This window comes from Drosophila arizonae, chromosome 4, assembly GCF_054131065.1.
Source record: "Drosophila arizonae isolate 15081-1271.41 chromosome 4, UAZ_ARI_1.0, whole genome shotgun sequence".
Classification (NCBI taxonomy): domain Eukaryota; kingdom Metazoa; phylum Arthropoda; class Insecta; order Diptera; family Drosophilidae; genus Drosophila; species Drosophila arizonae.
Window position 1 is genome coordinate 507785 of NC_142924.1, and position 26791 is coordinate 534575.

Genomic DNA, 26791 nt, shown 5'->3' on the forward strand with positions numbered 1-26791 from the left:
TGCGCGTTCAAGTGCGTTCAATTTTCAATAAATCCATAAAATTTGTTGTTGAAGAAGATTCCAGCAGTGTGGCTAAACCGCAGCCGCTGCCACAGACACCGCAGCAACTGTTGCAGCACCAGCAGCAGCAGCAACAGCAGCAGCAGTTGCTCCAACTGTTGCCCCATCTTCTTGACTTCATCTCGATTTTCATACTGCCTGCTGCTCGGTGGTCGTTGCTTGGCAAACGCTTCGCTGGCGATGGCGAAGGCGATGGCTGCACGAACTCCGGGACTCCAGACACGGGACGCCCAACGGACTCGAATTTTGTTTTGGTCTGCACTAAGTAAACAATGCAACACCAGCAACACCAGCAACAACAATAACAACAAATATTGTCGACAGGGGCTGCAGCAGCAGCAACAGCAGATGCGAAGCTCACTTGATAATGATTCACAGTGCACAGTGGTGCCAAATATATTGAAAATGATTTTATATACATTATTTATTATAAAATGCATTTGTAGGGCCACTGGAATATCCTATTAGTATGCTGAGTTGTTAAATCGACTGACTACAGTAGTCAAAGCTGCCTGCAGTTTGCTCCACTGTGATCAGTTTACTTGAAGTAAATGTGCGATTGAGTGTTGCCGGAATACAGTGGAGCTTGGCACTGCTGTCTGCTGGAGTTGCGATACTGTTGCTGATGCCATAAACTGCATATTTTGCATCTGCTGCTGCTGCTGCGGCTGCTGCTGCTGCAGTCGCATCTGTAACTTATCATTTGTGAAATATTGCTCTTTTGCATACCTGAAACTTGGGCCGCTGCAGCAGTTGCGGCCGCTGCTGTTGCCACTTGGCTAACAGAACTTAATTCCACTTTATCAGAGACGCGATTTCAATCAACTTGTCGGGCAGTCGACGCCAGCGACGCCACCGCAGACGTAATTTATGGCCACTTTTCGCAACGATTTTCAATTTTTGCGCATTGATGTTTTCTTTAGCTGTGTTCTGCTTCTGCCTCTTCCTCTTGTGTTATCTTGTGCGGCCTGCCGGATTTTCCTTCCCCAGACATGTTTTGATGTTTCGAAATGGGCAATGGGCCAAGCAGCCGAGGTAGGGAGAGACACACATATTCAGTCCCTCTCGGGCGTTACAAATTGATGGGCCAAGTTAATTGGCCCAGCCAGACAGACGGAATCCTGGTCAGGTACTTGTTTAAGTGTTTAATTAATGCAACTGGCATTAGATGCGCGCCGCTTGAACCACGAGCTCAATTCGAGCAGCAGGCCGCAGACCACTTAATCTGTACAGAGAAAGGAAGAGGAAGAAGAAGAGAGAGAAAACAAGCTGAGTGCTGCCTGGGTTACTTCGCCCGTTGGGTGCGGGTGAACGATGTCAAATGCTGTGCGATTCTCGCCTCTGCCTGGGTGTGGACACGAGCTGGCGATAGCAGGCGTTGTGGTAAGTGCCTGAGTGGGGTACATTAACTAGGAGCAGCACTTGGAATCGGGAAACAGCACAATGATCTAGGAGTAAGGACGTGCTAGTTGGCATGGCAACAACTCTGCTAAGTAACAGTCGGTGTATCTACATCAGCAGCATACCTAGACTGGGTATAGAGTATATTAGCTAGGGCAATCAGCTCGTGTCGAGGTGCAAATAGAGATCCCTTCTTCAACTTCTTGAAACCGAGAGGAGCATTATACGGATACGAGCGTATAGCCTATAAGTCATATATATATGTATTGTCAACTAGCATAGGTCGACTAGTGTTCATAGATCATAATTGGCCAGATCAGGAAACAGGAATCAATTCGCTCAAACTACAACTACACCTATCTTGCACAAGGTTCTAGTTGTAATAGTTAGAGCATCCAATATTCGCCGTAGTGTCTACTCAGCTCTAGGCGTGGGTTGTCTACTGGCTGCTGCTGCTGCTCTTGTTGCTGTTGCTGTTGCTGTTGCTGTTGAGTCTGTCTGTTGTCTGACTTTGTGGTGGGTGCAGCCAGCAGAATCGAGCCAGTTTTGTGGATTATCCTTTGTTACGCATCAACAAGCAGCAAGCGAGGAACATGAAACGCTTCTTGTTGCAGCAGCTCCTGACTTCGTGGCCGTTGCTGCTCCTGCTGTTGCCGTTGTTGCTGCCGTTGCTGTTGTTCAGTAAAAGCCACGCACTTTGCCGAAAATCGAGGCTTAATTGCAAGCATTTGCTGTTCAAGTGAAGTCTGATTGCTGCTCCTGCTGATGCACTCTCTCAGCTGCTGCCGCGTTAATTGGGCTGGCGAACATTTGCGCCCTGGCACTTTGATGCCTTGCCGATGATACTCCGTGCCCCAACACACACACACACACACACACACACGTATACAGCGACGACATGCAACTGCCGCAGACAGCAACGGTGGGGCAGACAGCACCGAAAATTTGCATTTCAAGCAGGCCGCGATTTATGACCAGGACCACAAGAGCGCCTGTGACGAATCCAATTATGAGGCGCAGCCAGCTGCCAACTGTCCAATGAGCCATGTGTCGAGTGTCGAGCGTTGAATGGGGAATGCCGAATACCGAATCCGAGTGTGCCATGTGCCTGATCCGATAATGTGCCATCAAATGGCCATAAATAAAACTCACAATACGGATTAAGCGTTTTGTTAACAGATTTATATTGAGCTGAGTTATGGAGGCCACCGAGCTGCCAGCCCCAAATATCGAAATCGAAACGAGACACGCTGGCAACGTTAATGAGATGCATGGCTTGCTAATTGCTAATTGCTAATTGGTAATTGGTAATTGGTAATTGGACATTGCTGATCAATGAAATAAGTTAAGCAGAGGCCATCTGACAGCAATGCCAATTGACGTTGAGGCGCTGGAAATAAGTGATACTTAGAGGCCAAGAAGAATCCAAAGTATTTAACGACAATCAAAGTTCGGGCAAGGAGAACTCAATAGAGGAATGCAGATATCGCTCTTCTATGGCATTCTCATGATGGAGCTGGTTAGTTGCATGCCTTTGCTTCCGTTTCAAGTTCTATCAATGTCCCTTTGTTTCTCTCTCTCTCAGCTCTTTTCTCTCTCGCACTGTATCTCTATCTTTCACTCTCGCCCTCTTTCGATTTGTATTTCATTCTCTTCCTTTCTCGTTCTCACTACTTTCTTCTTTTTTTATATCCCTCTCTACATATATCTGCATCCCACGTATTCTCCCATCACTCTCGCATTATTTATTAGAATATGGCAAATGATTTTATAATTTAACAAGGGAATTTCAGTTAATGGAAGAGCCTATTGTGCAATTTATCCACAATAAAATTCCAGATAAGCGAAATGAGGCACAATGAAAGAGAGTTTGAGGGTTCCATTTCCATTTCAACGTTCTATTTCGTCTGCATCTGTTTCTGAATCGAGTATTTGGCAATTATTGAAAGAGTTGTCCCTGAAATAGTTTTTGTGCTCTCTACTCCGAGAGTCGGCAGAGTTGTTGACTTGATGTCGGAGGGGTGTGCTCGCATAATGTCTGATCGGAAATTACAGCCACCGAAAAATGCGGCAAGTGCAGCCATGTGATAAAAACTTAACTTGCGTTGCCCTTGCCCGCGGGCGAGTCAAAACCCAAATTGAGGCAGCGCTGCTGCGGCTGCTGCGGCTGCTGAAGAAGCACTCCAGGATCATCCAGAACGTGTCGATCGTCAGCGACAGCAGCATAAAAAGGGCTACCAAACAAATTGACGAGTGGCAGCCGCGTGCTGAGCGCCCATTACGTGGCTCCAGACCCAGATCCAGCCCCCAAAACCCTGGGCTGAGCGTCGAATTAAGCAAATTACGGTGCTCGGCTATCGACGAACGACGATTGACGATCGGTGATCGTTGATCATTGATCGGCGATCGGTGATCGTAGCCCCTCTGAACTTGAAAGTTCATTGCTTGGACAAGAGATGGGGGCGAGGTGGGCCAAGGAGCAGCTGCCGCAGCAATTTGCCTTAATACCAAGGATTAAGATGACTCCAAATGAGCCCGGATGCCAAACTGCCAACTGCGAACTGCAAACTGTTGACTCTTTTCTTCTCTCTTCCCTCTTCCTCTCTTTATTTTTTGTCCACCCAGCGACTGCTTAAATTTGCGCATGTAAATTTCAGTGCCCCGACCATAAAAGTGCCGTCTGTTGATTGGGGCATTTGAGTAGCAGAGAGTAGCATGTGGGATACTTACATGGGAGAGAATCATCGAATCTTCAATTCGAAATGTAGAGCTAAGAAATACTCAACGCTAACAGGGACTTAATGCTATATAAATATTCATTAAATGTATTCAGAGACTCTGCTGCTTCATCCACTCAATTACTTGGTCTCTCAGTAGAATATCTTGTTGGAAAGGGTATTTGTTAGTCAGTCAATCCCTGCCTTTGTAGGCAGCAGCTTGGTTTTTGCTGGCCTCTCACATTGTGAAATATTTTTTGAATGCAGATTTTTCACTTAAAATTATTTCAATTACGCGAAGTGCAGCGAGTCCAAGTCCAAGTCCAATACCAAGTGGCCGAAACGAGACGCCAGATGAAAGCCAAGTGCAAGACGAAGAGCAAGTCCAAGATGAAGACTAAGAGCCGGGCCAAGAGCAACTCCGATGCTGATTCGTAGCATTTTTGTTAGCTGTTTTTGTCGTCATTTGGCAGCTGGTGCCGCCGCTGCAGTTGTCGTTGTCATCCGCGGTCGCTCGGTCTGCTGCAAGTAGATTAAATGCCACAGCGCTTTTCGTCTGGCTACCCAGAACCGCAAACAGACAAACTTGGTCAATTATTTTCAACGGCGAACACAAATTATTGATGCAGCAGCCAGTGAAAGCAATCAGAGGGAGCTGCAGAGGCGGAAGGCGGCAGGCATCAGGCAGCGGGCAGCGGGCAGCGGGCAGCGGGCAGCGGGCAGCGGGCAGCGGACAGCGGGGGAAGCGGGCATGAGGAGGGGAGTTGGCCCTGGCATATGTGGTCTACACCGAGCTCATCAATCTGAAGACGATGTCGAGACAATGGCCAGGACGCGCCACCACAAAGGTCTTCATTAAATTAGTGAAATGAGCACGTAGCTGCAGTTGCAATCCAGAATGGGGATGAGCCAAGCTGTGGCATGGCTGCGCTTGTGTATGGATGTGGCTGTGGCTGTGGCTGTGGACGTGGATGCCACAGCATTTAATGTCACAAATATTTTGTTGTCAAATGTCGCCACTGGTCGTGGCTGTCGAGCGTAGCAGAACCAGCTCACCTGGTGATGACTTAACGAGCATTTAAACGTGCCCAGCCAGCTACTGATTCGATCCGATCCGATACGATTCAATGCGATTCAATGCCATGCGATGCGATTCGCTTCGATCCTTTGACTCTGCCTCTGGGTCTGTGTGTTGCAAGCTGCAAGCTGCGAGCTGCACAGGTTGCATATAAAAATCGCATTCAGTTTGCTAAATTGGCTCCGCTTGCTGGTGGGTCGATTGGGGATTGAACCATCAATGTCTCGTCAAAGCTGCTGCTGCTGCTTCTTGTGGGCGGAAGGGGTGGGCGGTGGAGGGCGTAGCTAATATTGTTGTTGCAGCAGCAGCAGAAATCGAATGCGCCACCAAATTGCAGCAACGAGTTATTAAATTTCAGCGCAAATACGGTCAGAGAAGCGTTTACAATTTCGGTGCCAGTGCTTAAATACCCTGTAATATTTTTACGAGTGCGCGACAGGAAGTTATATGCATTTGGTATCAAAACAATTTAATTTATATAAATACGAGAAGGAGAAGACAAGTACCACATTTACCCCTCTTTATGTCGCCCTACCTAGTGAGGTAATCTTATTCCTTTTATAGGGTATTCGCTGTTTCAGTACTCTCTCTTAGTGTTTTGTTTTGACTTAGCAAACTGCGACACGAAACCGAAAGCCAAAACAAAAGCCAACCGCTGCGACTACCTCTCAACACCCTGCCAGCCCCTCTTTGGCCCCCTCGAATTGAGCTAAGGCCCTGGTGCCTAATTAGGCCAATTCTCGATGAGGCAATGCCAACAAACAAAATCGAGCGGCTAATTTTTTGTTTGTTATTTACTTTTCGTTTGCCAATTGTGAATTGCATTTTGTTCTCGCTGTTGTTGTTTCTGTTGTTACCGCTGGCACATGCTGAATACCACACACACTCAAACACACACACACAGACACTCATGAATGTTTATGCATTCATATTGAACTCATAAATTGGCCAACAGAACGCAAAGTGTACTTGGTCAAAAGTCATGCAGTCGTCAAATTTTGCAGCTGATTTGCTTGAGTTCTTATTAGATGATCGATAATCACGTCGAATTGTGTTTTATCTTTCCATAATTGGTATATAATAATGACCTAAATGGCTTTGAGTATAATGATAGATGCTCATTATACTAGTCGGAAAATATAAAATATATTCCCTTGAATATATTCTCGTTCACTTTTAAGCTTAACCTTACTCACTCATTTTCCACTTATGGGAATGATTCTGCAAACTTTCTACGGATGTTTTCCAAGAACTTTTTTTTTAATCTTTGCAATTCGTGAATTTCTCAAAATCATTGCAATCAATTTTGACATAGACCCTAAATATCTCGGGTAATTATAAATAATTTCAAATCCGATATAGCGAGTCTATAAAGCGGATAAGTTCCTGTGTATTATTTATTGTAAATATTTATGTTTGTTTTATGTTTCCACAAATTCTCATTTGCGTATTTTAAATTTGTATAAATGGGAATATTCAGAGAAATGTTGAAACTAGTTGAAATTATCTCTATTTATATAAACTTATTCCTAAACCCAGAAGTCAATGTACATAGATATTACATCATTCCCCAGCCACATAAAAACTCTTGAAATTTCGATTTAGATATATTTTTGATTTATTTTGAAACTTTCATTTGCATATGGAGTTTGTATGTTAGTTAGTTGTAGCCTAGCTAAAACTTATTCGCAGCTAGATAAATACTTGCTTTGTATTACTATGAGTAATCTGATAAGTATAGTTGACATATATAGGATGCATAGCACTAGGATCTTGTCTTAAGCGGCACAGTTTGAAGTCTCTGAATTGAGCCTCGCTCGATTAACAATGGGGAGTTTGCTTCCTCCAACTCCTTTTTGGCATTTACATAAGATAATTGTTAGCATTCGTTCGATTCCTTTTCGCCTTTGAGCGCACTTGTCGGGGCAAGTTCTTAGAGATATAGATATATATATGTTAGATGTGTATATTCTTTTGAGCACGTTGTCCTGGAATGCCTTATGAGCTAATGACTAGTCTATTGTTCGGATATGAGTATAGTTCGAGGCTTGACTGGGCTCAGTCTTTGGATGTGGCTGTCAGCGCTCCATGCCCAGATCGTGCAGCAAATGCTGTTTGAGCACCTCGCCCTCCTCCTCGGCCAGCAGCTGGGCCGTGACTGTGTTGATCAGATTGAAGGCCAGGGCGAAGCCACTGAAGGCGGTCCACACGCCCAAGGCCAGCCAGCGCAGCAGACGTGGACGCAGGCTCCCATCCAGCTGTCGCAGCAGGCAGAGCCCGACGCTGAGCCCCGCCAGGGCGCCCGTCATGTGGGCTATGTAGGAGACGGAGATGTTGGGCGTCAGCTCCGTCAGAGGCAACTGCCGGCAGTAGAGCGTGTAGGCCAGGTCGCAGGAGACTGCGGAGGATTCAATGAGCTGAATCGGAGATTAGGCAAGGAGACAGAAACTCACCAAAGATAAGGACAGCAAACAGCTGTGCGAAGCCCTGACGCATCTGTCCGAAATTGAGCAGCAGATTGGCCAGCTGGGCAGCTAGTAGAGCATAAACCCCTCCACTGGCGCCCACCAGGTACACCGTGGAGTCCACAACGCTGGTGCCCAAGGATCCAGCCAGCACGCCAGCCAAATAAATGACAGCCGTGCGTCCCGAGCCATGGAGCAGCTCCAGCGGCAGGCCATAGACCAGCTGGGTGAGTACGTTGATGCCCAGGTGGAGCCAGCTGGCGTGGAGCAAGGCGTAGGAGACGAAGCGCCACAGCTGCAGACGGCGATCCGGTCGATAGATGAGCAACGAATCCTCCGGCGGAGCAGCGCCGACGTACACAAAGACAAGGATCTGCTGGAGTGAAGTTGATTAAGAAATTGCCTAAAGGTTCGATGTAAAGGGCTTAGTCTAGTCAACGCTGACAGCCATAAAGCCATCACAATGAAAGCCATTTTTTATGTCGACCCTGCGCGGCGCCAGGAAAAGCCAAAGCAAAGGAAAAGCCAACGCCGGCGAAAGCAACCCTCGGGCTCTGCATGATGCAGCCGAGGCGAACGAGACTGGCAGCAGACAGCGGCGAGACGTCGCCAATGCCAGGGCGAACTTCATGTGCCACTCGCCAAATGCCCCGGCGCTGTTGCTCTTTCTCTTTCTATTGCTGTCTCCTTCTCTGTCTCTTGCCCGCTCTGTGTGTGCGTGTGTGCTTCTTGCGGCAGGCGGCGTCCAGTCTGCAGGGCCAGACACCAATACAGACGCAAAAAGTGTTTGGATTTTCGCACGCACTCCCCAAATGTTGGTCTCCTGTTTCTGTTGATATATCCTTGCCCAGCCCGGAAGCCAAATGCCATTTGCAAATGCCGCTTGCCACTCGCTTTGCGGCCAGTCGGGCAATTTATGTGCCACAAAACTCGACTCACATATGTGAATGTGTGTGTGTGCGAGTGTGGCATTAAAAATGGAATTGCAACTGCCAAATGGATGGGGAAGAGTCGAGAGTGGGGAGTGGCGAATAGTGAATGGGGCAACGGATTGGGCACGCAACCCATCGAGGGCTGAAATATGATCAGGAGAGCTATTATTGCTTGGCTCCGGGACACCCACATGGATCCAGTAGAGCAGCAACCCCAGGCGGCGGCAGCGGCAATAACTTGAGATGTTGGCCGAATAAAGGGCACGCAGCCCAAGAAGCTGAAGCCCAGGGCTCACTCCAGGCAACAACAGCTGCCATAACAGCCCCGGGGTCAGAGGTCACAGAGCGTGGCATATAAGCATATTTAGTGCAGCTCTTGAATGCAGTGAAACAGTAGAGAAGACAGTAGACAGAAATTAGTTTGAGTTTTGGCAGACTTGAGAAATTCGTAGCCTTAGTTCACTGCAAATTGAAACTGCAGAGAAGTAATCGATGCAGAAGCAGCAGATTCAATGAGTGCAAGCAGCAGTTAAATAATGTTTGATATGAGCTGCCTCGATTTAAGTATCTGAAACAAATTGCTAGAGTCGCTCACTCTGAACCCGCTTCAAGTTAATGTCGAAGGGATTTCCATTTATTGCCCTATCTGGCTGCACTTGTGACAGCAATTAAGTCCCCAGCCCCCAAAGCGAGTCTTGGCTTGTGGGTGTGTGGACGTGTGTGTGTTGGGCATGCCGTCATGGCAACCCGGTGGCATTTTTCGAATCAACCCTTGGGTCGGGACACTTAGGGCATTTGCATTAGAAGTGGTCAGCCCGGTCAACCTACCTCCAGCAGCGAGACGAGCACAATGAAGCAGGGCGCTTGCCTGGCTGCCGACTGCGGCTGCTTCGGTATCTCTGGCTCTGCCTCGGTGTTGTCGTTGTCTGGCAACCTCTTGAGTGGGGGCTGCTGCATCAGCTGGTCGAGACAGACGCCCAGCACCAGGCCGGTGCTGCTGCTGCTGCTGCGTGGCTGGGATGGCTGGGATGGCGGCATCTGCAACACTGTGGCGGAGGGGAGGAGCATTTCCGATGTGTTGCCGGCGTTGCGGCGTCTATTTTTGGGGCGTCTGCCTTGTGACGGTGCCCCACTTAGCGGCTGTCATGTTGTTGCCGGCGCGAGGAATTTCGTCTGGCCCGCTGTCGGCCCCTGCAAAGAGACACCGAAACAAAGAGAGAGTGAGTCACACATGCAAGACAGAGAAAGAGAGAGAGAGAGGGAACTGCAAAGAGTCAGAAAGAGAGAGAGGGAGGTAAGATTGCAAGAGCCTAGCCAAATTAGCTCAAGGTTGTCTGTCCAACAATTTCCACGTTCCTTTCCTTCTGGCCGCTGCGACAACTGCAGCGCAATTTCTCTTGACTTGATTTGGCGCCAGCCAACTCAATGTGCCCCCACCCCTAGCACTGCTGAAGTCCTCGAAATATCGCTTGTAATGTCACCAGACGGCAATAAAATAGTCGGAATTTATTTCTCTCGCCTAGACAGCGCATTTTTCGACAAACAAATTTATTTCCGCTGCTGACTGCGAACGGCCGAGGCCAGTGAACGAAACCCCATGGAACTCAAGAGAACCTATACCAAACATATTTCCTTTTGCCAAGTCATCTTGCCAGACGAAATGTACGAAATATATATTCTAATGCATAAATCAGTGCACAAGTAACCGCATTTGCATAGGGTATAGGATATGGGGCACAGTGTACAGGTAGGAGCTTATCTCTATCGTATTGCATGGGAAATCGATAGAAACTAGTTCATTGATAAAGCCAAGACAGAGATAAAGTTTGCCTGCCGCAACTAGAAGGATACAAATTGGAAGTTGTTGCAGTTGCCTGTTTCCATTTGTATTTCAGCGGAATTCAGTTTGTTTTTGCTGATTGCGAGCTGTAGCCGCAATCGGAATCGCAATCGCAATCGCAGTCCTGGCCAAGCCGGTTTATAGTCGGTCTGTGGGCAGCTTTAGTGTCCTGAGTCGTATTGGCCATGGCGTGTTGCCCTTGGTAATGAGTTTTAATGGTGATTACCTTTAGGAGCTGCTTGCTACACTGGCAAAACAAAAGTTCAAGGAGGACAGCGGTCGGGGTAAGGGCAAGGGCAGGGGCAGTACACATGTCGAACGGTAAGCTGAGGGGCGCCTCGGCCAACTGGCAAGCTGAGGCAGGACACTTTGTGGCAAACGAGTTTTGCGAAACGGAAATGCTGCGCTTCCCATCTTCGATCAGGATGCAATGCCACAAACCGGTTGCCCAGAGCGCACAGGTGAGGAAGGGGGCACAGGGCGACTTAGCTGAGCTAACAATAATGAACGCACGCCAAAAACTGTACAAATATCGACAGGTGTGGGCATGTCCTTAATGTCCTTAAACATAATTTCTTGTTTCGTAAGCTTTTCAGCTTTGTTGCTCTTTGTTGTGTTGCCGTTGTTGTTGTTTGTGTTGTTTGTGTTGTGTGGCCTTCGCACGCAAGTTATGCGCCGCTGTGCCCATTCAGGACACGCACATATCCTTGAACCAACTCAAACGTGAGCTGGCTGCGACTCGAGACTCGAGACTCAACACTCGAGTCTCGCATCGACTCGTGACTCGTCTCGGTGCCAAGAATCGAACTTTCTGGCGTGTCTGTGTAATGTATGCATATGTATGTATGTATGTATGTATGAGTGGATTATGCAAGCATTCGGACTCACAGGACGACCTCCTTAACACTGCCTCGGCTGCCACGTAGTAGTCCCCCTCCCCGATTTCACGCCCCACTGCGGCAGCACTTGATTCGGCTTTGAGTTTGTATTTGTGTTTGTATTTGCATTAGCAAATATTTAATTTGCATAATGTTGGTTCGCTATGTGTGTGCGAGTCTGTTTGTGTGTGTGTGTGTATGTGTGTGTGTGCGTTGTGTTTGCATTATTTCCATTTGTATTTATCAAATATGCGTGCTTTACAGTTTTTTACCATATTCAATTTATTGATTCATGGGTAAATAAATAAATTGATTACAGAAAAAAATAGTCAACGAACATTTTCAACTGTTTCCATAGGTAGTTTATTAAAGCGACTATTATTCATTATTTATCGATGGAAAAAAACTAAACTGACCATAATTAAATTAAATTGTAATTTATAAATAAATAAGTCCAACTTGTCCAATAAAAACAGTTCCATGACCTTATCATATTTCTGATTAATAAATAAATGTTAAAGCGGAGTCGTGGTAGAAATTTAATATGTCATAATATTGCATATAACTTAATATGTGGATAAATATAGCACCTTGAATTCTGATTTGAAGTGAAACGAGTATATGGGTTTTATGCATTGCCTATCTGCCTGACCGTTCGTAGAGAGACTTGAAACGAGGAGCCTCTATTCATTCCCACCCTCTTCTTGTAAAGATTAGACTTCTTTATAGTTCTCTGTTCTGTATAGGTCACAAGTTTACATTGCTTGTAGTGGAATGCTTAAGCACTTGCAGCGCTCTTATCAACATTTCTTAAACTGTTATGGCTTTGCAGAATTTAGCCTTGCATAAAAGTTTGGTCATATGTATTTGACATATATGAAAGAAAGTTAGTTCAGTACAAGTTTTTGCATGTGCAGCAAATGTGAATGCCTTTTAAATATTTGATGAAAAGAAAATATAAGTTGCAAAAGAGAAGGAGAAGAGGAAGGGAGATGGACGATGTATTCAAGTGAAATGTGTTAAATAAAATTTTAATTACCAGCACTGCGGGTAAGCCAAGCAAGAGGAGTTGCAAAGGCCAGCGACAGAGTGAGAGAGAGGGAGAAAGAGGCGAGCGAGGGAAGCGAGGCAAGTTAAACAAAGAAATGTTGTGAGAGTGAGAAAGAGAAATGTGCACATTAATAATTATGACTGGGCTTAAATGTTAGTTATGAGAAACTTGTGAAAAGTGAAGAAAAAATGCAGATAAAAAATGTGAAATAAAATAAAAGCAAGTTGGCAGCACTCGAAGCGACCTTGGCTGTGTGGGTGGGTGGCTGCTTGGCTGCTCGGCTGCTTGGTTGTGAGCACAATGAAAGTTGCAACAACAACTGCAGCAGCAGCAACTGGAAACATTAACAACAATGACGAGAAAATTGTTAAGAAAAACTATATAATTGAAAAGAAAAACATGCATGCATATGCGAGAGGCTCAAAGAGAAAGAAAACTGAGTTTTTCTGCCGCTGGCAGTTTTCACTTTTTATGGCCCACACACACACACACACACTCGCGCGAGTGCGGGGAGACAGCATTAACATTAACATTAACAATAACATTAGCATTAACATTAAATTTGCAAGTTATTTCTTTTCGCGTTCGCAATTAAAAAATAGTGTTGGGTAACGCCGAGCGTTAGGGGAAAAAATTATGAAACGAACTGCGGAACAGAGCTGGAGCTTTCGTTTGTTAAGGGGATGAGCTGACTGACTGTGCACTTCACTTTGCTTCACAAAGAAAGTCGCGCGGTAGGGCCAGCTATTCACAAAGAGAGAAGGAGAGAGAGAGAGAGAGAGGGAGAGAGAGGGGGACTAAAGTCTTTGCTCATTTCACAATAAAATTCCGGCAATTGAAACGAATGCGATTAAAAGCCGCATGTCATGCGACAGAAGGGGAGTGCGAGAGAGAGGGAGAGAGAGGGCAGCAAGTGCGCCGCTGAAGCTGGACGAGAGGGCGAGAGCGAGAGGGAAGCGGCTGTGGCACAAATGGAGCATCGCGATAGAGACCCCAGCCAAGCAGCTGAGGGAGGGGGGCAAGCTGGGGTTTAGGAAGTGGGGCTCAACTGCAGCGGCCCACGCGAGTTCATTTCCATTTAGGTTGCATGCCACGCCAACGTCTCGCAAACGAAGTGTGTGTGTGTGTGTGTGTGCGGGGGGCAAAGCAACTCAAATCTCGACTTTTGCCTGCTTTCAATTTAATTGTAATTTCTTTTGTGTTTATTGCGTTTGCCTGCTGCTGCTTACGTTTTAATTTCATTAACTTGTGTTTACTGTGTGAAACACTTGCCCAGCCACAAGCCTTTACTCAGCCTGCCCTCCCCGAACCACCTTTTCTCTCTCTCCCTCTGTTTCTTTGTTGGCTAGCCGTAAAATTTTTGGACATTAAACTTAACCTACAACCAAGCAAAGCGCTTGCCAGTTCTGTATCTGTGCCAGCGATTTCGAAAGAAGCTGTTCTTGCTCTTGCTCTTGATGAACCTCAGATACTCGCACTTGCAACGGAACCAGATGCCCATCCGTCCATTGGCCACATTAGGCAATCGAGCGGTCCACAAATGTGCCGCGGCTCCGCAGTTGATAGTAAAAATTAAAGTCGTAAATAAAATGCAAGAGACCAATTAAAAATATTTCCGTGTTCACCTTAAATCGAGCCTGAGTTTTTTCCTATATGCGATAGAAACACATAGGTTCCCTTCTGGATATTGAATTGAGACCCCCCAACTTAGCCCTTAAGTATCGCAGTTGTAGCTCGGATCCTTCTTTTTAAATGCCTTATTAAGATATTCCTATCAAGATTCGAACGACTTTGCACGACTATCAATGCTCGCAATCGCTTATCCAATAAGTGTATTTATTAATGAATAAAGAGTTGTATGACATCAAAGTATTCGTTGTGGGAATTGAACCCGCGTCGTCATCTTTGGCTGACTAGAAGCATTAAATAATTTAAAATGGAGAGAAGTAAACAAAAAGTTTTCCATAGTCAGGTCCTTAGGCACGAATATCGATTAAACCCACTCTGACTAGCTTGATTAATAACTTTCATTAAAATAGAAAAGAAAATAGTTTTCCCATACCGGGAATTGAACCCGGGCCTTCCGGGTGAGAGCCGGATATCCTAACCACTAGACAATATGGGACTTGTGCCCAAAGTTGTCAAAAGCTGAAGGATCAAGTAGCTTGGGCGAATAAGTAAATGTCCAATAAAAAGCTAAAAATATCTAAAGATTCATATAAAATGTAAATATAGCCTCTGTTAGCTGCTTGATAGAAAGCATAAAACTGCGCACAGAGAGAACGAACTCAAGTCGAATAATACACGTATTTATGTTGAATATTTCTACGACTTCGCGTCAATGCACAAATCAGTTAGCGTCCGGCAGCGGGCAGTTGTCGAGACATAATAACTGCCAGCCCAGAAGGTGGAAGCAGAGGCAGAAACAACAACAACAACAGCAACAACAAGACACAACAGACAAGCGACATCGACACCTGACCACGCGACGCTGATTGTTGTTGTTGCTGTTGCTGTTGTTGGTGGTTGGTTGGTTGGCGGGTTGGTTAGTTGGTTAGTTGGTGTTACCTAAACAAGTGCAGCGCGTATCCATGTTTATTTTACGGTTCAACGATTATTGCCAGTTATTGTCTAATGGCAGCGCAAAAGGGGGACGACTGTCTGACAACCAGACGACCAGACAGGCAGCCCGGCAGCCGGCAGCTAGCCAAACTGCCGCAGCAGTGTAAAAAGCAAAGCAAAATCGCCAAAAGCAACAGACTGAAAGGGACAGAGAGTGAGGGAAAGAGAGAGAGAGGGGCAATGCAGCTGGAGGAAGAGGCGGGGGCATTTGGTCAGGCAAGCACAGCACTAGGTGTTACTAGACTCTTGATTGTTGTTGTTGTTGTTGTTGTTGTTGTTGTTGCAACCACCGCATTGCTTAGTGTATTTGTGTTGGCTGTTGTTGTGGTCTCTGGTCTCTGGTCTCTGCACTCGCTATCAATATTTCAAACACGTTCCAAACTTTTGCCTTTTTTCCAGGCAGAGCTCAGCTGGTCCTCCTCTCGCGCTGTCGCCGTCGCTGCCAACAAAAACGGAAGTTCACACGGAAATATATAGGGAAAACAACAGATATATTTATATACATATACATATATAAAATGAAATGAGAAAACGACACCCAAACGAAAATAAAACAACACCAAAGAATACAAACATCATGTTTATAGCAAAACAACAACAAAATAACAACAAATATGAAAATGAATCACGCAACATCAGATAGAAAACGGCTGAGTGGGGCGGTAGAGCGGCGGGGCGTGGCAGTGGCTTGGCTGCAGGGGAAATGCAAATGGAACTTTCGGTTGAATTAAAACTAAACATTTCGATTATGCCATAAATCGATGGCAGCACTCTAAAAATTGTAACTATATACATATAAATATATATGTATGTGACGAAATAGTCGGAAGAGATAGCAACAGATCAGAATGTATGTACACTGAGCGAAAGAGCTGACCGGAAAGCACTTCAATTTCAATCTACTGATGAAATAGTAAAAGACTTCCATTTAATTATTCAGCTAAGAATAAACGAGTAAGAGTGTTCTTGTAGGGAGTATCCGACTAGGTCCACCCCATAAAACTTTGATAGACTTTGTATTTAAACTAGGCAGGTCAACAACTTGCCCCAAGGGGAAAAATCCATTGAGTGTGGGTCGACTATAGAGGGCCGTTTTGACATATCAATAAATTTAGCACGCAAACGATTAATGAGCGCACATATAATATATATATGTATATACATAAATAGATATGTATATGCTATGTAATTAACATATGTATAACAGATCCAGCATAGAGGACTACGTGTTGGACTAGATTCTGGGTCTGTTGCATGGCACGCAGATGGCACTGAAATCGAGTTGATCTGGTGGGCACAGTTGATTTATGGGCTGCCTCGGCTGCTGGGCAAGTGCTCGCAAACTGGATTATATGAAATTTCTCTGGACTGATCTAATAAAGCTTAGGAAATTGCGGCACGAACATGAACTTGATAATTAACTTCAAAACGCGACTGCATGCAAAAGATACAAATGCACAGATACAGATGCACAGCTGCAGATACAGATACGCTGATTGACAGATACGTTTGCAGCGCGCCTAGGCCAGCAGCCGATGCAGCCGAGGCAGCCAGGCCAGCGAATGTGCGCCAATTGCCGCTGATTGTCGAGCGTGGCAATTTAAAGCAAAAGCCATCAATTAACCCGCTTTCCAAGCAGCCACAAGCACCAGCAGCAGCAGCAGGAGAAGCAGCAGATGCAGATGCAAAAGTATCTCAGATGAGTTGGCATCGAACGGTTAACAAGATGCAACGATTTGCACGTAGTTCCGTTAGCTAATTGGTCTATAAGTGCAAGCCTCTCCCCTCTCGCTCCCGCTCACATGGGGCATTTTAGGAAGCATGCGACGGAAGCCACGCAATGAGGAAACTGCGAGTTAAGCGCGAGCAGGAGGCGGGCGGCAGTTGGTTGGTTCCTGCAGAGCGCCATGAATAATTAATTCATAGTTTTTCTCATTGTAAATCATAACAATTCATGTTTGACTCGAAGTGCGCAGCGGCCAGTCGCAGAGGCCGGGCTCGAGCTGCGGGGCAGGCGGCAAATGTGAGGCTGACCAACAGCAGAATCAACATCAAAAGGCAATTATGCGACCAGGTCGGTTCAAAGCAGAGCCTACTATGAAGAACAACAACAGCAAGTGAAGAATGTTAAAGAAAACAACAAGAAAATGTGGAATGAGGGAAAATGCAAGCAGCTAGAACAATTCGCACGGTAATGGAAATGAAAATGGCATGAAAAGGCTTTTGTCTGCCCTCAAAAGAACAAGGGACAAGACTCGAGGCTAAGCAGATGGGAGCAGGAAAAGCTTAGGGGACCAGGGAACAGAGCTAGTTAAACAAGTGCGACCGAGCGCTGGAATGCGTGAATTATTTGTGGGTAAAAGTTCAGGCTGAAATTTCAGTTGAGCCCCAACTGATAGATGCCCGGAAAGCTATTTGCCTAGGCTTGACTAGACTGATCTGATATAACGAAAAACCACACAACTTAAAGAGGAGTCTGACTTGCTTTTACAGCCTAAACAAGATCTTTTCTACACCCATAGAAAGCCTCTCCGGCCTGAGCCAAGATCAACGAGCCAATTGGCAATTGGGCGTTCATTTTGCTGCGACTTTCATTTGCTGGGAAAATTGTTGGCTTAGAAAAGCAAATGGGTTCATTAATGGGTTCAATAGCTGCTAAATGTGTGTGTGTGTGTGTGTGTGTATTTGTATCTCAGCCACGGCTCGCACATTGAACCGATATCGCTGGCCGTTGCCGTCGTTCGATTATCACATTTTTGCCAAAGCACATTAGCAACGCTGGCGCTGGAGCCACCCAACTTGGCTTGGCCAGTGGGGCCGGGTCGGGCCGGGCCGGCAGCTCGATGCCCATTCACTGGGCTAACTATTTTTAGTCAACGCTTTGACTAAGCCGCCTCAACTGGCCCTAGCACTGCACCTGCCCCCTTCCCCTGCAGCGTCTCCCCCTCCTGCTCTTCGTCTGCGCCAAAGACTTGGCGTGGTAATTATTCGCGCTCAGCTGACTGCGCGAGTCTGCAAAGCGTAACTTGTAGCTTGTAGATACGTTCACGTAAATATCTGTATCTATATCTCCGTCTGTATCTGTATCTCAAGGCACGCATCTACATATATGGAAAGCTTCACTGTGGATTGCTGTGGCCAAGAGTTAATCACCGTTGCCGTTTAGCTTAGTCGAGCTCTTGTTGCTGTTGTTGTTGTTGTTGTTGTTGTGGCTGTTGCTGGTGTTGGGGCTCGCATAGTTTACATTTTATAAGTTAATTGAGTTAACTGTGAAACACTATTTTCTGCTTCTGCTTCTTCTTCTTCTTCTTCTCGTTGTGTCTTTCTCTTTGCTGCGCTCATTTGCTAATGCAAATTTGATGAACGCGCGACTCGTAACAATCAGAGCTGCAATATCCATGCGTATCTAAAATAACTTGCAAATGACCCAAGTCAATTTTATAAATACCCAAAAATTGGGCATGGCACCTGCACCTACTACAACATAACATATAAACACACACCCACTGTCTCTCTCTCCTCTCTCTATTTCTGTCTCGCTTATAAAATATTTAAATTTTTTTTATTGTTTTGTATGAATTTTTTATAGCTGTTGTTAAAATTGGTTGTAAAAACATTTGTTGCTGTGGCCAAGCGCGAAATAGAACTAGAAGTATAAATAAAATTGTTGCATGTTGCGTTTCAGTCGCATGTCGCTTTTAATTGCCAAAATATTTCTTTGCATTTCGCATATTTGCACAAACATCCAATTTCTTTGCACATTTTACATTTTGCATTTTCAGTTTTGAATAATCGCTGGATAATAGAAAATATATATCCAGAGAGTGTGTGAGAGAGAGAGAGAGATAGATAGATAATAAATCACATAACTCTTCGAGAAGGGGCAACATTTTGGCATTTATTAAAAATATTTCGCTCTATTTACAACCACTTTTTGATCCGGTCCAATTTTTTTATCGCTACCAACTGGTTTATGGCCCAGTTTAAGTGGCCAGAGCTAATGGAATATGGAATCCGTCTATTTGTATAGAAAGTATAATTGTTATTTAATGCTAAGCAAATATAAACAAATGTTTAGCCACCTAAATATGATATGCAAATATTAGCTAAAAATATATATAACAAAGCAACATTGGAGATACCCTATAACTAAGAAGTTTGATGGGTAGCTCGATAATCTGCTATAATCTCCTTGACACCCTCTTTGTTTCAATCTACAATAGTTTCTGATTAGCATTCTATTTGATTAGATCATAGATCGAAAATAGTCCTCACTTTCTCTAGCTCTTTGTCTCCCCCATTTCTTCTTTCACTCACGCATATCTCTTCTTCGTTCTTTTGCCAAATCTGCTATTATCACATTTTGCTAATCGCATTTCTTCACATTAGACTTCAGATTAATGTCATGTTCCATAGAACACCCAATGAATTCTTATTGAAATACTTCTCATTCTTTTCATTTTCTTCCGATAGAGTATCTAATCATTCGGCGCTCAGGCAGCGTTCGGCACACCCGATTGTCATCGATTTGAAATGACATTTAATAGAGTTATGTAGTTGATTAGCCGAGCTGAGAGTGCTAATAGATTATTGTATGATTATTCAGTTCTTTGATTTGGCTTTTGGTCCCATCACCTTCCAACTCCAAGCAAAAAAATTCATCACATGACGAGAATGGGCTTATGATCCGAATGAAATTAGATAATGCTTGGCCAAATAGAAAGCGACTCACGGGACGGACGGGAGGGAGTTGCAACCTGCTGGCACTCATAAAGCATAAACTGAGCGAGGCAAGGTGTCATGTTTATTACAACAGTTTGTCACAGCTCTGACGTCAAATGGCTTCGAATTGGACTCGACTAGTCGTATGTCCAATTGGATTCCAATCTGTGGGGTTTTGCCCACGCGCCGCATTTGACGCCGTGGGAAAAACTTGTTTTTTTGGGTCGATAAGTCGGATGCGGATTTCAGTGGCGAGCCAATGCGTGGGCCTGAGTCAGCAGCCAGTTCAACATTCTCTCTATATGTATATGCAGAGAGAGAGGGAGAGATAGACACATTGTCGGCCCTGAGTCTGGGTTCCGTTTCACTTTTCAAAAAGTTTTCGACAGCTTTGCTAATTTGCTGCTAGCTGCTCTGTGCTTCGCGCTTTGCACTTTGCGCTTTGCGTTTGTCTTCAAGAATTTCAGCTATGCAGTTTAGTGTCGTTTCACACGTAGCTACGCAGCTCGCAGATACTTAGATGCAATTGCAATTGCATCTGCATCTGCATCTGCATCTGCATCTATGTATATGCTTGTCTCTCGGTCTGTTTGTTTGTTTGCTTGCTCTTGTGCTTTGTTTATCTCGCGCCTCTTGAGTTTGCGCTTTTGTTTTTGGTCTCGCGCACGAAATTTTCACCGCGCTATCGATGAATGAATGCTGCAAAAGGGTGGGGCAGGGAAGGGGGCGGCAGAGCTGTGCATGGGAGGGGCCACTGCATTGCGATAAGCGATGAGTGTGCGGAGTTCCCTTGGCGCATTCTTAACTATTGTTGTTGCCGCCTGTGATTCACTCGCTCGCACTTGCAGCTCGCAGTTCGCATTTCGCATTTGCAAATTGCGCTGGTTAGGCATTCTTGCTATTGCTGCCTGCTGCTGCTGCTGCTGCAGTCGCTGCCTAGGTCGACGCTGGCGTTTGGGTGTCGTAATTTGCCGCTCGCTTTGTGCTTTGTGTGAAATATTCACGTGCAGACAACAACGAACAAAGTCGTCTTGCTTTAGCAGCCTAGCTGAGCATGTGCATCTAAAACATGCAGTCAAATGTATCTACACTGGCCGAAAAAATGCAGTGGATATCCTCACTTCTTATAAGCATTGTCTTCCCATATATGTAAATCCTCAGATTTCTGATTGAGCTCTGATATTTATAAAACAATTACCGTTATTATTATTAAAATAACTTTCATACCCAGTTCGAGCCAATATTTTCGCCAAGTGCATTTGCTAAAAACATTTGTCTTGCAAAAAAAAAAAAAAGCAGAAATGAAAACACTTTTCCTGTTTTGCCTTTTTTACCCACATTTATTTCGTGTGCTGCACTTCCGCAGTCGCTCAAGCTGCTCTTCCTTCTCCTCTCTCCCCCCCTCTCTCTGTCTTTCTCTCTCTCTCTCTATATATATATATCCCTCTCTCAGATGCGATAAGCAAGTTAAAAGGAAAGAAATTTGCCGCGTTCTGTGCCGCGGCTGCTCTCGCTTCACTTTTGGCATAAACATTTCCTAAACTTTTATCTAATTCAAGCAAACTGCATTTCGTAAGATTCCCAAGACATATTTTCCACATTTTCCGAGCCATTGTTGCTGCCTACTTCTTCTTCTGTCGCTGTGGCTTCTTCTTCTTCTTCTTTTGTTTCTTTCGTGTTGCAACTTTTCACATCGTTTCTCTTTGGGTCTCTTTATCTATTTGATATTTTCACGCTTCTCTTCTCCTTCAGCGTCTTCTCGTTTGACTTTGATTTGGCTTTGTTTTGGTTTCTTGCCAGACGCAGACTCGCAGGCGGCGACGTTTTGCTCTTATGCAAGAGCTTAAGGTGAATTTATGAAATTCCCTAAGCATAAAGTGCCCTAATTTATTAGCTCCTCAAATGGCTGGAACAATGTCTCGCATGGGCGCAAGCAGCGGCTGTTAAGCGACGCTTAAGGCATTTCATTTAGTGTCTCTCAAGGTCTTTAACTATGCAAATTAGTTGACCTAAAGTTAGAAGCAATTAACGCGCTTCGCTAGTTCTTCCAAATATATATTATTATACATATATATACATCAGTTAAAAGGGGTCAGCTCAGGTCTCTCTCTCTCCCTCTCTCTCTCTTCTAGTTCTAGTTCTAGTTCCAGTTGTTTTTTTTTTTTTTGGCACTTGAAATGGGTTTTTCTTTTCACACCTCAATGTAAGAAAAAATCAACCAAAAAAAAGCAAACTTGACATAATTACAAAAAAACAGAAACAAATTTATATTTTTACAACAAAAATAAAGAAAATGCAGTGCGTACAATTTTTAAAAAAGTAGCAAACGCTTGAAATTTTATGCGTTTTTTTCGCATAAGCAACTGAGGCCCCCAGAGATAATCGCTTCAGGTCTCGCGCCTCTCTCTTTCGCTCTCTGTCACTCTCCTAGCCTAGTCTTTGGCAGGCCGTGGAAATTCAAGGCAACGCGTCGATCATCGTCGTGTGTCGTCTCGACGGCATTCAGCTCCCCGCCTCCCCTTCATTACCAACTGGTCTGGTGTTGTCTGCTCTGCTCTTGCTCTTGCTCTGATGTCATGGGTGCTTATAAGCATGATATATGGCTTTATAGCTGTTGCTGTTGCCGCTGTAGCTCAGCTGCTGTCGCACGCAAAATTTGCATGCACTTTTAGCAGACTGCTGGGGGAACAAAGCGGCGTTAAGACCAGGCGCTGGCCACGCCTACGCCCCGCACACGCCCACCAAGGCAGTTAAACCTTGTAAATGAATGAAACAATAATTTAATGAAAAAAACACAAACAACAACAACACCAAGAGCAATAACAACATCAGCAACAACAATGTTAAACGGCAGCAAGTCAATAAAAAATACTTTAGTGAATGAATAAATAAATCAATAAACCAAAATGTAAACAAATTAAACAGTAAAACAAAAACATAAATACTTATGTTGAATACATTTTTATTTATTTTTTTTTTCCATTATTTTGATCAATTGTTGGACAAACATCAATGCCGAAATCAACTACAAAGAGTACAAAGTGTATAAAAGGGGAGAGGCTTACGTAATAATAATAATGGAACTATATGAGATGAAAGTATAAACGAGGGAACAAGTCAGGCAACAACACTGAGATATGAGCAGAGCTAATACTAATATCGATAATAATACATACACAAATAAAGACTCTTCTAATGATAATTAATAGTTAATCATTCAACCCTCTCAATTCTACACTTTCAATAATTTGGCTGTGAATGATTATTGCTTGGTGGCTTGGCCTAGGATCTCGTCTAGCTGTGATTTTATCTGCGAGCTCTTGCAACGATTTTGGCTACGTGCTGCTGCGTGTCGCTGCCCACGCATCCCATTCAAGAAATTGGTATTCAAACCCCATTCCGAGGAGCCGAGGGGAGGCAGGGAGCAGCCTCTGTCGCAGTCGCAGTCGCAGTCGCCGGTCCTTCCTACACACAGAAATGAGATGTGTGTGCGGGCAAAAGCTTTTTGAATTTAAATTTAGGCTGCCAGAAGAGTTGAATGAAACGAAACAAAAGAAAAAGAAAAAGAAACCCAGATCGAACTCGAGCAACGGAATCAACAGCAAATGGAAATGGAAATGGCAAGCGCAGCCACAAATTGGCCAAGTAGCACTTGGCCGCACAGATAAAGATACGAGATACAGATACAAAAATAGCTACGAGTATTTAACTGCCGTGGCGCGGCACTAAAACGAAATTAGATCGACAACCCACATTCATAATTCAATAAGTAAATAAATACGAATCGAAGCCAAATGAACTGCGTGCCTGAGATTTTATCGAGGCTCGCGGGTCGAGCCAGTTGGACTCATTCATAAAAAAGCACACACACTCGGACGCAGACTCGGACACTTTTCGGGGCTGCTGGCAGTAAACCCCAAGCGAGACGCAGCCCTGAAATGCAGCAGAGCGGCGCAAATGCAAACACAGCATAGAAAAACAGGCTGCGCTGTTTACGTTGCGTATACGCAATGTGTCGCACAGGATGTAAGCTGCAAAGCATGCTGTGGCATGCTTCCACATAGAACTGCACACATAATGCAGAGAGAGAAATGAGAGTTTACCAATTGTGAATAATTTTGAATATAATATAATACTCGTACGACTCAGAACAAACCTCTAGCCAAAATGAAAATATTTGCATCGAGAAACTTTGCATTTGATCAGATTTCCTTCAGAGTTTTTCTGATTCTACTGCAATTTTCATCAACTCGATATTTACTTCTTCTTGCTTCACACTTTAACTCCACAAATTTCAATGCATAAACTAATCATATATCAATTTATGATTCCGCCTAGTCCTTAGCACACTCCAACTTGAGTTTCGACCAAACTTTTTCGCTCAGTGAGCTCTGGATCAATTTACAGCTACAACTGTAATTTTTCGGGTCCGCAGCTGTTCAATGCCGACGCAGCTACAAAGGCGAGCTCTAAGCTGATGGATTTGTGTGTGCTCAAATGCGTGTGTCTGTGTGTGTGTTTGCGTATGTGTGTGTGTTGACACTCACCAATGATGCTGACAAGTTACTGCCGACTGCCGACTGCCGACTGCGGACTGCACACAGTTGGCACTGCTTAATGCCGATGCTAACGGCAATCGCAGCGATGTGGGGATGGCCGCAGCTAGAGCCGCTGAATGTATCTTGTATCTGGGGGATTCGCTTGATTCATTGCCCGCTGCCTGGACACATGAAGCACTGGCCGCGTGTCCTTTACGGCTAAACTTGCGTTTGACTTTTTCTTTGCTGTGGTGCCGTTAAGCGTCGCCGTTTGCCGTTAGTCGTTTGCCTTTAGCCGTTAGCCGCTGCCCGTTGCAAAGTGCCGTTCACTACTGAGCTCGTTTTTTATGCGCTCCGATACTTTTATAGATTCGCAATGTGCCTCGAAGCGGCGTGGGGCGCGGAGTGGCGTGCAGGGGGCGCCGTTAGCCAGGAGTGACTGTAGCTCAGGGTAGCGCACTTTGTTAGTGTTTTCTGTTTTTTTCCTTCTTTTTTCTTTTATTTTGTTGCCGTTGCCTTGCACCCCTTTTTAGCCGGCCGGTCAGCCAGTCAGGCCGTCAGGCAGTGAGCAACCACCCAAAAGCTCGCCTTGCAACCCCTACCACGCCTACATTTGGGCGACCGCTGACGAACTTGTTCGATGTGGTTCGAAGCACGTTGCCATGTTGTCAGGTTGTTTTGGCCAATACAACGGTAAATGCAAAGAGTGTGTGAGGAAGAGAGAGCGAGGAGGAGAGAGGGAGCAGGAGGCAGCGAGCCAGGAGCCGGTTTCGGTGGCAGGTGCACTCGCTGCGTCCAGCTGATGAGCAGCGGCAGCAGCAGCAGCCACACAATTAACGAGTCTCATTACTCAGCGACCTGCAGCTGACGCTGCCTCTAGCAACGCTCACATACTGCTCCACACACACACACACACACACACCCTCTAAGCCTCATGCATTGGGGTCAGCCGCTTGTCGCTCATTTGACGATTAATAACAATAATCAGCAACAGCAGCAACAACAACAACAACAACTACAACTACATTTATCGCGATTATCAACAGATTTTCGAAATGGAAAATGGAAAATTGTCGATGCTTTCCCAGGCTCGCGCTTTGAGCAGCTGGCAGCGAGCAGCCGAGAAAAATTAGCCAACATAAGCGCCATCATTGAAATTGAATTCAATTCAATTCAATTCAATTTGATTCTCTTGCAATGCGGTTTGGCAGTCATCCCTCATCTAGCTAATAAGCAAATGGAAACTCCGACAAACTCGGCCCCCGCCTCCTGCCTCAGGCCCTGCCCCAGCCCCTACCTAGAGCTGACACTTAATTCTGCACTCGAATCTCAAATCAAATCTATTGTAAAACAGCAAACAACATCAATGAATGAGACAGAGAGAGAGAGAGAGAGAAGGCCCTTCCCCTCCAACTGCAGCGGCCCTCATCAGCTGTCAGCATCAGCATCAGCATCAGTTGATGTTGTTTTCTACTGTTGCCTCTGCTGTCGCTTGTGGCATTCGGCAGCAGGCGAAACATATCGAATTATATGCGATTTGTGTTAACAAGGCGCCTCGATTTAATCAGCCCGATAGCCCACATGAAGTATCTGCCAGATACAAAGCAGCCAAATGTTAATAGATACTTTTCGCTGTTCGCTGCTCTTGTCGAAAAGGTCAAAGGACGAGGCGCAGCGTGAATGCAGCTTGACAGTGGAAAGAGTTTCAAAGTTGTATAAATGATTGGGACAAGGAATTGAAATAAATCAAAATTTGAATATTACATATAAATTGACGATAATAGAAAGTATATATACGGGGAAAAGTAACAGAAATTGATGTGAAGGAGAAAATTCAATTAAAATTAACAAATATTTGTTGATAGTTTGGAAAATATTCTCTCCCTCATTCATACACTGCGCGATATTAGCGTAGCAAACCAAATTATATTACTATATAATATACATTTCTCTTATTATATATATACCTCTCTTCAAACTACCATCACCGATCTCTCTGCAAACTCAATTATACAGCTAAATTATATACAAATTGTTGTAAACTTATCACAAATGAACAAAGACTATGCGCATAATTTTCTCAAGCACTCTCACAAACAGTTGCTTACAAAAGTATTTTACACCAAAGACAATTAACAAAGTTTGTTTTTTACTCTTACTTTTGCACTCGCCAACCAAAATCGAAAAGAAAAGAAAAGAAAAGAAAAAAGCGAGAGAAAAAAGCGATAATAAAAAGCGAAAAGCCAAAAGCGTTTATGCCCCAGAGGGGGGAGGGGGCGTGGCTGGCGATTAGACGATTTTGACGCACAAAATATCCGCAACATAAAAGAATCCAATAAAAAGTGATTACGTGCGGACGGCGCAGACTGTGGGTGGAGTGGAGAGGCGGAGGGGGAGTGGGATGGTGAGGGGACAGGTGTGGCCGAGGCAGACGTCTGCGGCTTGCAAATCAAAACAGATGTGCGACACGCCAACAACAACAGCAGC

The 26791-nt window shown here is 44.9% G+C and overlaps 2 protein-coding genes and 1 non-coding gene across 5 annotated transcripts in view; 1 reads left to right on the plus strand and 2 right to left on the minus strand.

Annotated features, from left to right (window-relative positions):
* LOC108614174 (SEC14-like protein 2) overlaps nucleotides 1-26791 on the plus strand; it is an 88661-nt gene that overhangs the window by 36331 nt on the left and 25539 nt on the right. The gene's annotated exons all lie outside the window — the stretch shown is intronic.
* ru (roughoid) lies at nucleotides 6851-24837 on the minus strand. 3 transcript variants are annotated; one of them, XM_089468539.1, is made up of 5 exons: nucleotides 24314-24837; nucleotides 14991-15483; nucleotides 9482-9844; nucleotides 7710-8097; nucleotides 6851-7654 (listed from the first exon to the last, which is right to left on the minus strand). In XM_089468539.1, exons 3-5 carry the CDS (start codon nucleotides 9719-9721, stop codon nucleotides 7335-7337), a joined length of 948 nt encoding a protein of 315 aa, XP_089324665.1. In that variant the 5' UTR covers nucleotides 9722-9844; nucleotides 14991-15483; nucleotides 24314-24837; the 3' UTR covers nucleotides 6851-7334. The 3 variants fall into 3 exon arrangements, with proteins under 3 accessions (XP_089324665.1, XP_017863635.1, XP_017863636.1); XM_018008146.2 differs by lacking the exon at nucleotides 14991-15483 and having other exon boundaries at nucleotides 24314-24765; XM_018008147.2 differs by lacking the exon at nucleotides 14991-15483 and having other exon boundaries at nucleotides 7710-8094; nucleotides 24314-24754.
* TRNAE-CUC (transfer RNA glutamic acid (anticodon CUC)) lies at nucleotides 14476-14547 on the minus strand. The gene has a single exon. It is a non-coding gene; the product is annotated as a tRNA-Glu (tRNA).